Below are 12,730 nucleotides of genomic sequence, written 5' to 3' on the forward strand. Positions count from 1 at the left end.
TAGGTCATGGCTGTGTACGGATCTCGGGGCTGGACAGGGCGAGGCAAAGTAAACAGACTTTTTCTAAGTAGCAGAACACACACACATACACACACACACACACACACACACACATATATATATATATATATATATATATATATATATATATATATATATATATATATATATATATATATATATATACACACGTGACATATTTATATATGTATATTCTTCCTTTCATACCTGTTCGCCGTTTCCCGCGTCTGCAATGTAGCGCCAGGAACAGTCGAAGAACTGGCCACATTCGTCCACGCTCAGTCTGTAGCGGTCATGTGTAATGTACCGAAACCACAGCTCCCTTTCCACATCCAGGTCCCCACATACCTTTCCGTGGTGTCTCCTGGCTGTTTGACATGCCTTAGTTCATTCCATGGAGAGCAACGTCGCTCCCTGTATACCACATCTCTCCAGCTCACCCCATCCCGTATAAAAGATGGAAAGATCTTGGCAGATAGATAGATAGATACCTGATTAGGAATGCTCAATGCGTCTCCATTATCCAGTGATGTCCAATCACATATTAATTCCTAATTCGTCTTAACTGATGGTCTTGATCATAAGTGTGTTATGCCAGTTTGGAATCTTGGATGACTTAAGATGAAATGGTCAAGGATGTAAAAGTCTTTGGGGAGAATATAATGTTGTGTTCTCATTATTATTATTATTATTATTATTATTATTATTATTATTATTATTATTGTTATTATTATTATTATCATTATTATCATTATTATTATTATCATTATTATTATTACTATTATCATTATTGTTAATATTATTATTGATATCATTATAATTCTTATTATTTTGCTTTTTCGCTGTCTCCCGCGTTTGCGAGGTAGCGCAAGGAAACAGACGAAAGAAATGGCCCAACCCACCCCCATACACATGTATATACATACACGTCCCCACACGCAAATATACATACCCATACATCTCAATGTACACATATATATACACACACAGACACATACATATATACACATGCACACAATTCACACTGCCTTTATTCATTCCCATCGCCACCTCGCCACACATGGAATAACATCCCCCTCCCCCCTCATGTGTGCGAGGTAGCGCTAGGAAAAGACAACAAAGGCCCCATTCGTTCACACTCCTTCTCTAGCTGTCATGCAATAATGCCCGAAACCACAGCTCCCTTTCCACATCCAGGCCTCACAAAACTTTCCATGGTTTACCCCAGACGCTTCACATGCCCTGATTCAATCCATTGACAGCACGTCGACCCCGGTATACCACATCGATCCAATTCACTCTATTCCTTGCCCGCCTTTCACCCTCCTGCATGTTCAGGCCCCGATCACTCAAAATCTTTGTCACTCCATCTTTCCACCTCCAATTTGGTCTCCCACTTCTCCTCGTTCCCTCCACCTCCGACACATATATCCTCTTGGTCAATCTTTCCTCACTCATTCTCTCCATGTGCCCAAACCATTTCAAAACACCCTCTTCTGCTCTCTCAACCACGCTCTTTTTATTTCCACACATCTCTCTTACCCTATTATCACTTACTCGATCAAACCACCTCACACCACACATTGTCCTCAAACATCTCATTTCCAGCACATCCATCCTCCTGCGCACAACTCTATCCATAGCCCACGCCTCGCAACCATACAACATTGTTGGAACCACTATTCCTTCAAACATACCCATTTTTGCTTTCCGAGATAATGTTCTCGACTTCAACACATTCTTCAAGGCTCCCAGGATTTTCGCCCCCTCCCCCACCCTATGATTCACTTCCGCTTCCATGGTTCCATCATTATTATTATCATTATTATTATTTTTATTATTATTATTATTATCATTATCATCATTATTATTATTATTATTATTATTATTATTATTATTATTATTATTGTTGTTGTTATTATTATAACAGATTATTATTATAACAGATAAGAGTATGGCACTCCTGGAGATGTTTATAGATAGTCACCCCAGATAAGCGTATGGTACCCCTGGAGACGTGTTATGCCTTATCAAAATAAGATTCATTTGGGGATAAGATTTTGTGATGTGTAACATGTTATCATTTTCAAGATAAAGTAGATTTGGTTATACACAACATATTCTTATTACTGACAAAGACCATTGGTCTATTGCTGGATAAAGACCATTGGTCTATTGCTGGACAAAGACCATTGGTATATTGCTGGACAAAGACCATTGGTCTATTGCTGGATAGAGACCAATAGTCTATTGCTGGACAAAAACCATTGGTCTATTGCTGGACAAAGACCATTGGTCTGTTGAACAAAGACCATTGGTCCATTGCTGGATAAAGACCCAGTGGTCTCTTAGTGGAAGGAAAGATTAAAACACCATCGAAAGTTCTCGTATGACTTCGCCTCCGTTCAAGACCACAACATGTACAACAACAACAACAACAACAACAACAGCTGTTGTTGTTGTTGTTGTTGTTGTTGTTGTTGTTGTTGTTGTTGATGGCATTATTCCTCCTCTCTCGGTTCGACTGGTTCTCCTGGCGTCGCTGGCTGGTATGTGTAGAGTTCGCCCTTGGCGATCCCAACTCACAACATCTCTCTACAAGAAGCGGTCACAACTTGGTTTAACTTCTACAAAATAAGTCTACAAAAATTAGGTGTTTTTTTTTTATTAATCTATCGTAGCCCACCGTACGCGTCTACGTAACGTAGCGCAAGGGGTTCGACGTCATACGTCGCAGTGGATCGTCAAGATTAAAACCATTTAACATTACGCCACTAAATGGGTTCTGGCCTCTGTTCTCCAGTTGTTCTTGGCCAAGACGAACAGAGAACATTATTACAAGTATGTTCTTCTGGACAGAGAGCGGGTCCTCCTTGCTAACGACCACTTGACCCCGGTAAACTGGTGGCAGCGCCGTGGTTCACCCGGTGAAGCCTTCCTGACGGACGCGTCGAAGTGGGGGCCCGAAGCGACAGGATGCGACGAGAGGATCCGCTGGCGTCGAATTCGCCAGCGACGGGTTCGCTGGCGTCGGATCCGCCAGCGTCGGATCCGCTGATGTCGTTCAATGGCCCGACGGGTTCGCTGTCGTCGCATCCGCTGATGTCGCTCAATGGTCCGACGGGTTCGCTGGCGTCGGATCCGCTAGCGACGGGTTCGCTGACGTCGGATCCGCCAGCGTCGCATCCGCCGATGTCGCACAATGGTTCGACGGGTTCGCTGGCGTCGGATCCGCCAGCGTCGCATCCGCTGATGTCGCTCAGTCGCCTGCTGCTGCCCTCAGAGTCTGGTGGTCTGGTGTGTTAGTCGTGCAGACTCTTGGTAAACTTGTAAGTGCAGTTGGTCATCTCGCGCAGCTGCGATGGTGGGACTTCCTCTTCATGCGGGAGGACCCCTTGCTCGCTCATCGTCTGTCGCACCTGACGGAGGAAGGACGTATGGTCAGAAGGAGGTGGGGGTCTCTGGGTCTGTGTGTGTGTGTCTGTGCCACAGTTGGAGGCTTCGGGGTGTGGTGTGTGACGTATGGTCAGAAGGAGGGGGTCTTTAGGTCTGTGTGTGTGTCTGTGCCACAGTTGGAGGCTTCGGGGTGTGGTGTGTGACGTATGGTCGGAAGGAGGGGGTCTCTGGGTCTGTGTGTGTGTGTCTGTGCCACAGTTGGAGGCTTCTGGGTGTGGTGTGTGACGTGTGGTCAGAAGGAGATGGTCTCTGGGTGTGTGTGTGTGTGTCTGTGCCACAGTTGAAGTCTTCGGGGTGTGGTGTATGACGTATGGTCAGAAGGAGGGGGTCTCTGGGTCTGTGTGTGTGTCTGTGCCACAGTTGGAGGCTTCGGGGTGTGGTATGTGACGTATGGTCGGAAGGAGGTGGTGGTCTCTGAGTCTGTGTGTGTGTCTGTGCCACAGTTGGAGGCTTCGGGGTGTGGTGTGTGACGTATGGTCGGAAGGAGGGGGGTCTCTGGGTCTGTGTGTGTGTCTGTGCCACAGTTGGAGGCTTCTGGGTGTGGTGTGTGACGTATGGTCAGAAGGAGGGGGTCTCTGGGTCTGTGTGTATGTATTCTGTGCCACAGTTAGAGGCCTCTGGGTGTGGTGTGTGACGTATGGTCAAAAGGAGGGGGGGGTCTCTGGGTCTGTGTGTGTGTCTGTGCTACAGTTGGAGGCTTCGGGGTGTGGTGTGTGACGTATGGTCAGAAGGAGGAGGGTCTCTGGGTCTGTGTGTGTGTCTGTGCCACAGTTGGAGGCTTCTGGGTGTGGTGTGTGACGTATGGTCAGAAGGAGGGGGTCTCTGGGTCTGTGTGTGTGTATTCTGTGCCACAGTTAGAGGCCTCTGGGTGTGGTGTGTGACGTATGGTCAAAAGGAGGGGGGGTCTCTGGGTCTGTGTGTGTGTCTGTGCTACAGTTGGAGGCTTCGGGGTGTGGTGTGTGACGTATGGTCAGAAGGAGGGGTGGTCTTTGGGTCTGTGTGTGTGTCTGTGCCACAGTTGGAGGCTTCGGGGTGTGGTATGTGACGTATGGTTAGAAGGAGGGGTGGTCTCTGGGTCTGTGTGTGTGTCTGTGCCACAGTTGGAGGCTTCGGGGTGTGGTGTGTGACGTATGGTCAGAAGGAGGGGGTCTCTAGGTCTGTGTGTGTGTCTGTGCCACAGTTGGAGGCTTCGGGGTGTGGTATGTGACGTATGGTTAGAAGGAGGGGTGGTCTCTGGGTCTGTGTGTGTGTCTGTGCCACAGTTGGAGGCTTCGGGGTGTGGTGTGTGACGTATGGTCAGAAGGAGGGGGTCTCTAGGTCTGTGTGTGTGTCTGTGCCACAGTTGGAGGCTTCGGGGTGTGGTGTGTGACGTATGGTCAGAAGGAGGGGTTTTATGAACACCCCTTCCCCCTACACCATCCCATTCACCCCCCAAAGCTTTTTCCCTCCTTCCCCCCCTCCTCAACAGCTCCTCCCCTCCTCCCCCATTAATCACTGCTCCCTCATCTCACCGTTGCGGTGGGGGGGGGGGGGGGCACGCAAAGACCTAAGTACACCAGCTTCCGTGAGCTCCTCCAAACAGACCCCCCCCCTCTCTCCCCCTCTTAAACTTACCGACGCCCCTCGGACCTCACCCCCTCCCTCCAACACCCTCTCGGGCCTCACCCCCTCCCTCCAAGACCCCTCTTGGGCCTCACTCCCTCCCTCCAACACCCCTCTCAGGCCTCACCCCCTCCCTCCAAAACACCTCTCAGGCCTCACCCCCTCCCTCCAAAACACCTCTCAGGCCTCACCCCCTCCCTCCAAAACACCTCTCAGGCCCTCACTCTCTCCCTCCAACACCCCTCTCGGGCCTCACTCCCTCCAACACCCCTCAGTCCCTCACCCCCTCCCTCCAACACCCCTCAGGCCTCACCCCCTCCCTCCAAAACACCTCTCAGGCCTCACCCCCTCCCTCCAAAACACCTCTCAGGCCTCACTCTCTCCCTCCAAAACACCTCTCAGGCCTCACCCCCTCCCTCCAAAACACCTCTCAGGCCCTCACTCTCTCCCTCCAACACCCCTTTCGGGCCTCACTCCCTCCAACACCCCTCAGTCCCTCACCCCCTCCCTCCAACACCCCTCAGGCCTCACCCCCTCCCTCCAAAACACCTCTCAGGCCCTCACTCTCTCCCTCCAACACCCCTCTCGGGCCTCACTCCCTCCAACACCCCTCAGTCCCTCACCCCCTCCCTCCAACACCCCTCAGGCCTCACCTCCTCCCTCCAACACCTCTCGGGCCTCACTCCCTCCCTCCAAGACCCCTCTCGGGCCTCACCTCCTCCCTCCAACACCCCTCTCAGGCCCTCATCTCCTCCCTCCAACACCTCTCGGGCCTCACTCCCTCCCTCCAAGACCCCTCTCGGGCCTCACCCCTCCTCCCTCCAAACGCCCCGGCACGCAGCTGGTCATCAGTGTCTCCATGAACTCACCTTCTCGACGTCCCTCATGACTCTGAGGAGGTTTTCCCCCGCCAGTTTCTTGAGGTCTTCCGCGGACCAGGAGGGGTCCGTTAGAAGCTCCGCGAACAGATGTGGGTAACGCGAGACGTCTTCCAGACCCTCCGGCAGTCTGTGTGAGGGAGAGACGGGGTATGAGGCGGGGCGTGTGACGGGGTATGAGGCGGGGTGTGTGACGGGTATGAGGCGGGGTGTGTGACGGGGTATGAGGCGGGGGGTGTGACGGGGTATGAGGTAGGGTGGTGACGGGGTATGAGGAGGGGGGGTGTGACGGGGTATGAGGCGGGGGTGTGACGGGGTATGAGGTAGGGTGGTGACGGGGTATGAGGCGGGGTTGACGGGGTATGAGGAGGGGGGTGTGACGGGGTATGAGGCGGGGTGTGTGACGGGTATGAGGCGGGGTGTGTGACGGGGTATGAGGCGGGGCGGGGATGACGGGGTATGAGGAGGGGGGTGTGACGGGGTATGAGGTGGGGTGTGTGACGGGTATGAGGCGGGGCGTGTGACGGGGTATGAGGCGGGGTGTGTGACGGGTATGAGGCGGGGTGTGTGACGGGGTATGAGGCGGGTGGTGTGACGGGGTATGAGGTAGGGTGGTGACGGGGTATGAGGCGGGGGGGTGACGGGGTATGAGGTAGGGTGGTGTGACGGGGTATGAGGCGGGGATGACGGGGTATGAGGAGGGGGGTGTGACGGGGTATGAGGCGGGGTGGTGACGGGGTATGAGGCGGGGGGTGTGACGGGGTATGAGGCAGGGTGTGTGACGGGGTATGAGGCGGGGTTGACGGGGTATGGGGCGGTGGTGACGGGGTATGAGGAGGGGGGTGTGACGGGGTATGGGGCGGTGGTGACGGGGTATGAGGAGGGGGGTGTGACGGGGTATGAGGCGGGGGGTGTAACGGGGTATGGGGCGGTGGTGACGGGGTATGAGGCGGTGGTGACGGGGTATGAGGAGGGGGGTGTGACGGGGTATGAGGCGGGGTGTGTGACGGGGTATGGGGCGGTGGTGACGGGGTATGAGGAGGGGGGTGTGACGGGGTATGGGGCGGTGGTGACGGGGTATGAGGAGGGGGTGTGACGGGGTATGAGGCGGGGGGTGTGACGGGGTATGGGGCGGTGGTGACGGGGTATGAGGAGGGGGGTGTGACGGGGTATGAGGCGGTGGTGACGGGGTATGAGGCGGTGGTGACGGGGTATGAGGCGGGGGGTGACGGGGTATGAGGCGGTGGTGACGGGGTATGAGGCGGGGGGTGTGACGGGGTATGAGGCGGTGGTGACGGGGTATGGGGCGGTGGTGACGGGGTATGAGGAGGGGGGTGTGACGGGGTATGGGGCGGTGGTGACGGGGTATGAGGAGGGGGGTGTGACGGGGTATGAGGCGGGGGGTGTGACGGGGTATGGGGCGGTGGTGACGGGGTATGAGGAGGGGGTGACGGGGTATGGGGCGGTGGTGACGGGGTATGAGGAGGGGGGTGTGACGGGGTATGGGGCGGTGGTGACGGGGTATGAGGAGGGGGGTGTGACGGGGTATGAGGCGGTGGTGACGGGGTATGGGGCGGTGGTGACGGGGTATGAGGAGGGGGGTGTGACGGGGTATTGGGCGCTGGTGACGGGGTATGAGGAGGGGGGTGTGACGGGGTATGAGGCGGGGGGTGTGACGGGGTATGGGGCGGTGGTGACGGGGTATGAGGCGGGGTGGGGATGACGGGGTATGAGGCGGGTGGTGTGACGGGGTATGAGGTGGGGCGGGGATGACGGGGTATGAGGTAGGGTGGTGACGGGGTATGAGGCGGGGGATGACGGGGTATGAGGCGGGGTGTGTGACGGAGTATGAGGCGGGGCGGTGGTAACGGGGTATGAGGCGGGGGTGACGGTGTATGAGGCGAGGGGTGACGGTGTATGAGGCGAGGAGTAACGGTGTATGAGGCGGGGTGACGGGGTATGAGGCGGGATGTGTGACGGGGTATGAGGCAGGGTGTGTGACGGGGTATGAGGCAGGGTGTGTGACGGGGTATGAGGCAGGGTGTGTGACGGGGTATGAGGCAGTGGTGATTGCATACTTTAAGCCCTAGCTTCGTTGATTGGTTATCCAGTACATACCAACCAACAGCTGAGAGAGTCGGAGGTTGTCCCGCTACGCTAACTGGTACAACAGCACCACCAACTACCGAAGGGCAACCCCAAGGGCTGAAGCACAGCGGCAGTGCCCATCAACTGACGGCAGTACTCTCCTTCCTTCGGGCGGGGCAGTACTCTGCTTCCTTCGGGGCAGTAGCACTGTGCGACTTGAGCCGGAGCGTCTACCCTTGTCACTGGTTTTCGCTTCGTGGTCCCCGTCGCGGATAACCCATTCGTTAGAGAATAGCGTACCAGCCTCTGTTGGTATGTCGGGTACCAGCTACAGGTATGAGGGAGCGGCATACGACCGGTCACCCACTTGCCCACATTGTGGGAAGACCTTGGCCAGCTTTTGAGACCGTAGGGTCTACGAAAGACAGGCACATGCCAGCTCCCTCCACCAGGAGGTGGTAACCAGGCATGTTGTGTCCAAGGCTCGATGGTCTGACGAGGAGGTGGAGCTCCTCGCTGGGAAGGCAGCTGGTCCCTCACTGGTCGTCGTACAGGGTCTGAACCAGCGGTTGTGGGAGATCGTCCCTTCTAGGACGGTCGAAGCGATCACAGGTCTCCGACGTAAGGCGTCGCATAAGACCAGGGCTCAGGAACTGACCTTAAACTTAAACCTCCTTCAGGAAACTGGTGAAGACGAGATGATGGATGGTGTGTCGACTGAGAGGCGTGTCCCATCCACAAGGCGAAGCAACACGCGGGGTGGCGCCCCTGGGGAAGCACTCGCGTACAGGGATGTACGCGAGTGTGGATCCCAGTAGTGAGACTACTACTCCCACGGTTTAATCTGTCCCAGACGTCCCGCGGGTCCCACAATCCCATTCAATTGCTTCTTTTGTGGCGGAGACCGTCGCTTATTTCGACGCATTACCACTCGTCCCCACAAGTCTATCGTGGGGCGAGGACGTCTTAGATGGAGCCCTTGACCATTTGTGTCAGAGCGACAGCCTCGCCACAACCATGGCAGTTGCAGAGCACGCATCGCAGATGCTAAGCTCCTGTAGCTCCCCGGAAGGCCGCTTGGATCGTGGTGGTGGAGGTAGTTCAAGGCAGTCGGCGAACTCTGGCCACGTACGCCGCGCGGAGGAAGGCTCCTGTGCGTGGATACCGGCTGAGAAGGGAGCAATACCGCAAAGTACAGAGAGTCTATCGTGAGAATAGATCTTTGGCCGCTGGACAAGTTGTGCTCAAAGGCGATTGGGAGGTGTCGCCAACCTCGGTTGGGCCAGAACGCCTCAATGCTATCTGAGGGGCTCTCTTCTCTCAACCATCTGGGCCGGATGAACGTGCCATGACCGATTTTGACCAAACATGTGAACAACTAGCGGAGATCATAACCGTAGACGAGGTAGCACACCACCTCAAAGCCACTAGAACATCTGCCTTTGGACCTGATGGAATGTCGACTCGACTGCTAACGTCCAATCCTCCAAGGGTTCTGGCCAAGATGTTCAACCTCTGGTTAGCTACGTCTGCGTTACCAGAGCCATTGAAGGCTAATAGAACGGTGCTGGTACCCAAAGTACCCAACCCAACCGAACCCAAGGACTACAGGTCTATCACCATCTCCTGTGCCGTCGTCCACCTGCTCCATATAATCCTGAGCCGCCCCATCTCGAGCCTCGTCCAGATCGATGAGGCTCAAAAGGCATTCGTTCCAGTGGACAGATGCCTTGAGAACCTCACGATCTTGGATGCGATCGTCGGTCGTGCGCGGGGGTCACACGCTCCCACGGTGTGCACGTGGCGTTCCTCGACATGGCCAAAGCATTCGATGGTGTTCATCATAGCACTGTCGAGCGGGCCATGTCGCGGAAGGGCGTCCCTGCCTTCGTCAGGAGACATACATTATGTCGACGTATGAGCGAGCCTTCACTAACATCGAAGGCAGCGACGGGAAGTCGGACAAGATGATTATGACCCGTGGGGTCAAACAGGGTGACCCATTATCACCTATTCTCTTCAACCTTGTGATTGACAAGGGAATCGCAAGGGTGAAGGAGACTGGTGATTTGGTCCTGGTTGCGCAGACGCCCACTGGCTTGCAGAAGGCAATGGAGGTGATGGCTGCGACCCTCGCGGGTGTTGGGCTTCAGGTTAACCCAGGGAAGTGTCGTACCCTGAGCATGGAGGTCGACTGCGAGCGGAAGACTTGGTACGTCAATAAGAACAGGACGTTGCAAGTCTTGGGTAGCGCTGTCGGATCCATGAGTAGCGCTAAGGACGAATACAAGTCCCTCGGGATTCTTGTCGGGCGCGGCGTAAGTCCTTCGGCGCTCTGCTAGAAGAGGGGCTCCGAAACATCCCCAGAGGCCCTTCTAAAACCTCAACAGCGGATTGCCTTGCTTGTGGAGCATCTGATGCCCAAACTCATGCATCGACTGATGTTGGGTTTAAGACTCAGTTCCCACGCGTAGACAGGCAAGTGCGAGTGGCGGTCCTCCGCTGGCTGCGCCTAGCCCATGACGTGCCCTGCGCGTTCTTCCACTCGGCAACTGGAGACTATGTGAAGGCTGTCCAAGTGAGGATAGGCGCATGACCCACCCCTGCCAGGGCGTCCAGGGGCCTGGCCCGAGATCAACGGCCTCTGTGACACCTGTCTGAGGCCAGGTACGCTCGGGCACATCGCACAGATGTGCTCTCGTACTCATGGCACGACACATCTGTGCCTATTTGACCGTGCGACTGAGACAGAGGGGATGCGCGGTGTCGTACGAGCCCCCGCGCATTCCGATGGTGGGGCCCTTTCGGAAACCGTACATTGTGGTTTCCAAAGGCACTAAGGCCTGTATCATCGACACACAGGTCTCTGTGGTCCACTTCCCGCTTTCAGCTACCACGACACCCCGGAAGTGTTACAAGGCGTACGGGAATACACCGGGAAAGACACCGTGCACGTCACATCGGCCACCTTCAGTTGGCGTGGCGCACGGTGTCAAGAGAGCGCGAGTGCTCTCAGAGGGTTAGGGCTGACGTACCAGGACCTGGAAAGCGCGAGTGCTCTCACAGGGTTAGGGCTGACGTACCAGGACCTGGAAAGCGTGAGTGCTCTCACAGGGTTAGGGCTGACGTACCAGGACCTGGAAAGCGCGAGTGCTCTCACAGGGTTAGGGCTGACGTACCAGGACCTGGAAAGCGTGAGTGCTCTCACAGGGTTAGGGCTGACGTACCAGGACCTGGAAAGCGCGAGAGCTCTCACAGGGTTAGGGCTGACGTACCAGGACCTGGAAAGCGTGAGTGCTCTCACAGGGTTAGGGCTGACGTACCAGGACCTGGAAAGCGCGAGTGCTCTCAGAGGGTTAGGGCTGACGTACCAGGACCTGGAAAGCGCGAGTGCTCTCACAGGGTTAGGGCTGACGTACCAGGACCTGGAAAGCGTGAGTGCTCTCACAGGGTTAGGGCTGACGTACCAGGACCTGGAAAGCGCGAGTGCTCTCAGAGGGTTAGGGCTGACGTACCAGGACCTGGAAAGCGCGAGTGCTCTCACAGGGTTAGGGCTGACGTACCAGGACCTGGAAAGCGCGAGTGCTCTCACAGGGTTAGGGCTGACGTACCAGGACCTGGAAAGCGTGAGTGCTCTCACAGGGTTAGGGCTGACGTACCAGGACCTGGAAAGCGCGAGTGCTCTCAGAGGGTTAGGGCTGACGTACCAGGACCTGGAAAGCGCGAGTGCTCTCACAGGGTTAGGGCTGACGTACCAGGACCTGGAAAGCGTGAGTGCTCTCACAGGGTTAGGGCTGACGTACCAGGACCTGGAAAGCGCGAGTGCTCTCAGAGGGTTAGGGCTGACGTACCAGGACCTGGAAAGCGCGAGTGCTCTCACAGGGTTAGGGCTGACGTACCAGGACCTGGAAAGCGCGAGTGCTCTCACAGGGTTAGGGCTGACGTACCAGGACCTGGAAAGCGTGAGTGCTCTCACAGGGTTAGGGCTGACGTACCAGGACCTGGAAAGCGCGAGTGCTCTCACAGGGTTAGGGCTGACGTACCAGGACCTGGAAAGCGTGAGTGCTCTCACAGGGTTAGGGCTGACGTACCTGGAGGTGTGCACGGTCAAAGCCCTAACCTGGACCCACGCCCTTCACAGGACGTGGTCCAAGAACACAGGTTAGAAATCGGAGCGCCTGCCTTGTACATCTGGTGTCGACCACCGGGCAGGTCAAAGGTCATCTCCCCTTGTTTGACCTGGAGTGTGAGGGGTTAGGTTGTTCCCCCGTGGCCCCCAAGGGCATGTACCAGTTCCTGAGGGCAGGGTGTTGGGCAGGGAGTGGTGGACGCCGTGGCAGGGTTGGCCACGGCTCCCGTGTGACAGGGGCGGCACTGGAAGGTTGAGCGGTGGTGGTGGAAGGTCGCTGTCTCCAAGTCGGTGATGACGGGGTATGAGGCGGTGGGTGTGGCGGGGTATGAGGTGGTGGTGACGGGGTATGAGGCGGCGGTGACGGGGTATGAGGCGGGTTGATGGGGTATGAGGGGGAGCCAGGTATGAGTGGGGAGGGGTGACAGGGTATGAGGGGGGAGACAGGGTATGAGTGGAAGGGGTGACAGTGTTTGAGGGAGAGACAGAGTATGAGGGGGAGACAGGGTATGAGTGGGAAGGGGTGACAGGGTATGAGGGGGAGACAGGGTATGAA

General features: G+C 55.9%; 1 protein-coding gene across 2 annotated transcripts in view; it reads right to left on the bottom strand.

Moving 5' to 3' along the window:
* Positions 1-2,670: 2,670 nt before the first annotated feature.
* The window catches only part of LOC139745890 (dipeptidase 1-like), a 126,908-nt gene continuing 116,848 nt past the window's right edge, over positions 2,671-12,730 (bottom strand). For both annotated transcript variants that reach the window (XM_071656538.1, XM_071656537.1), the window contains exons 13-14: positions 5,949-6,087; positions 2,671-3,440 (exon numbers count right to left, since the gene is read on the bottom strand). In XM_071656538.1, the coding sequence (XP_071512639.1) occupies positions 3,324-3,440; positions 5,949-6,087 (256 nt within the window). In that variant the 3' untranslated portion in view covers positions 2,671-3,323. The remainder of the gene's footprint in view (positions 3,441-5,948; positions 6,088-12,730) is intronic.

This window comes from Panulirus ornatus, chromosome 63 (assembly GCF_036320965.1).
Source record: "Panulirus ornatus isolate Po-2019 chromosome 63, ASM3632096v1, whole genome shotgun sequence".
In the NCBI taxonomy this organism is placed as follows: Eukaryota; Metazoa; Arthropoda; class Malacostraca; order Decapoda; family Palinuridae; genus Panulirus; species Panulirus ornatus.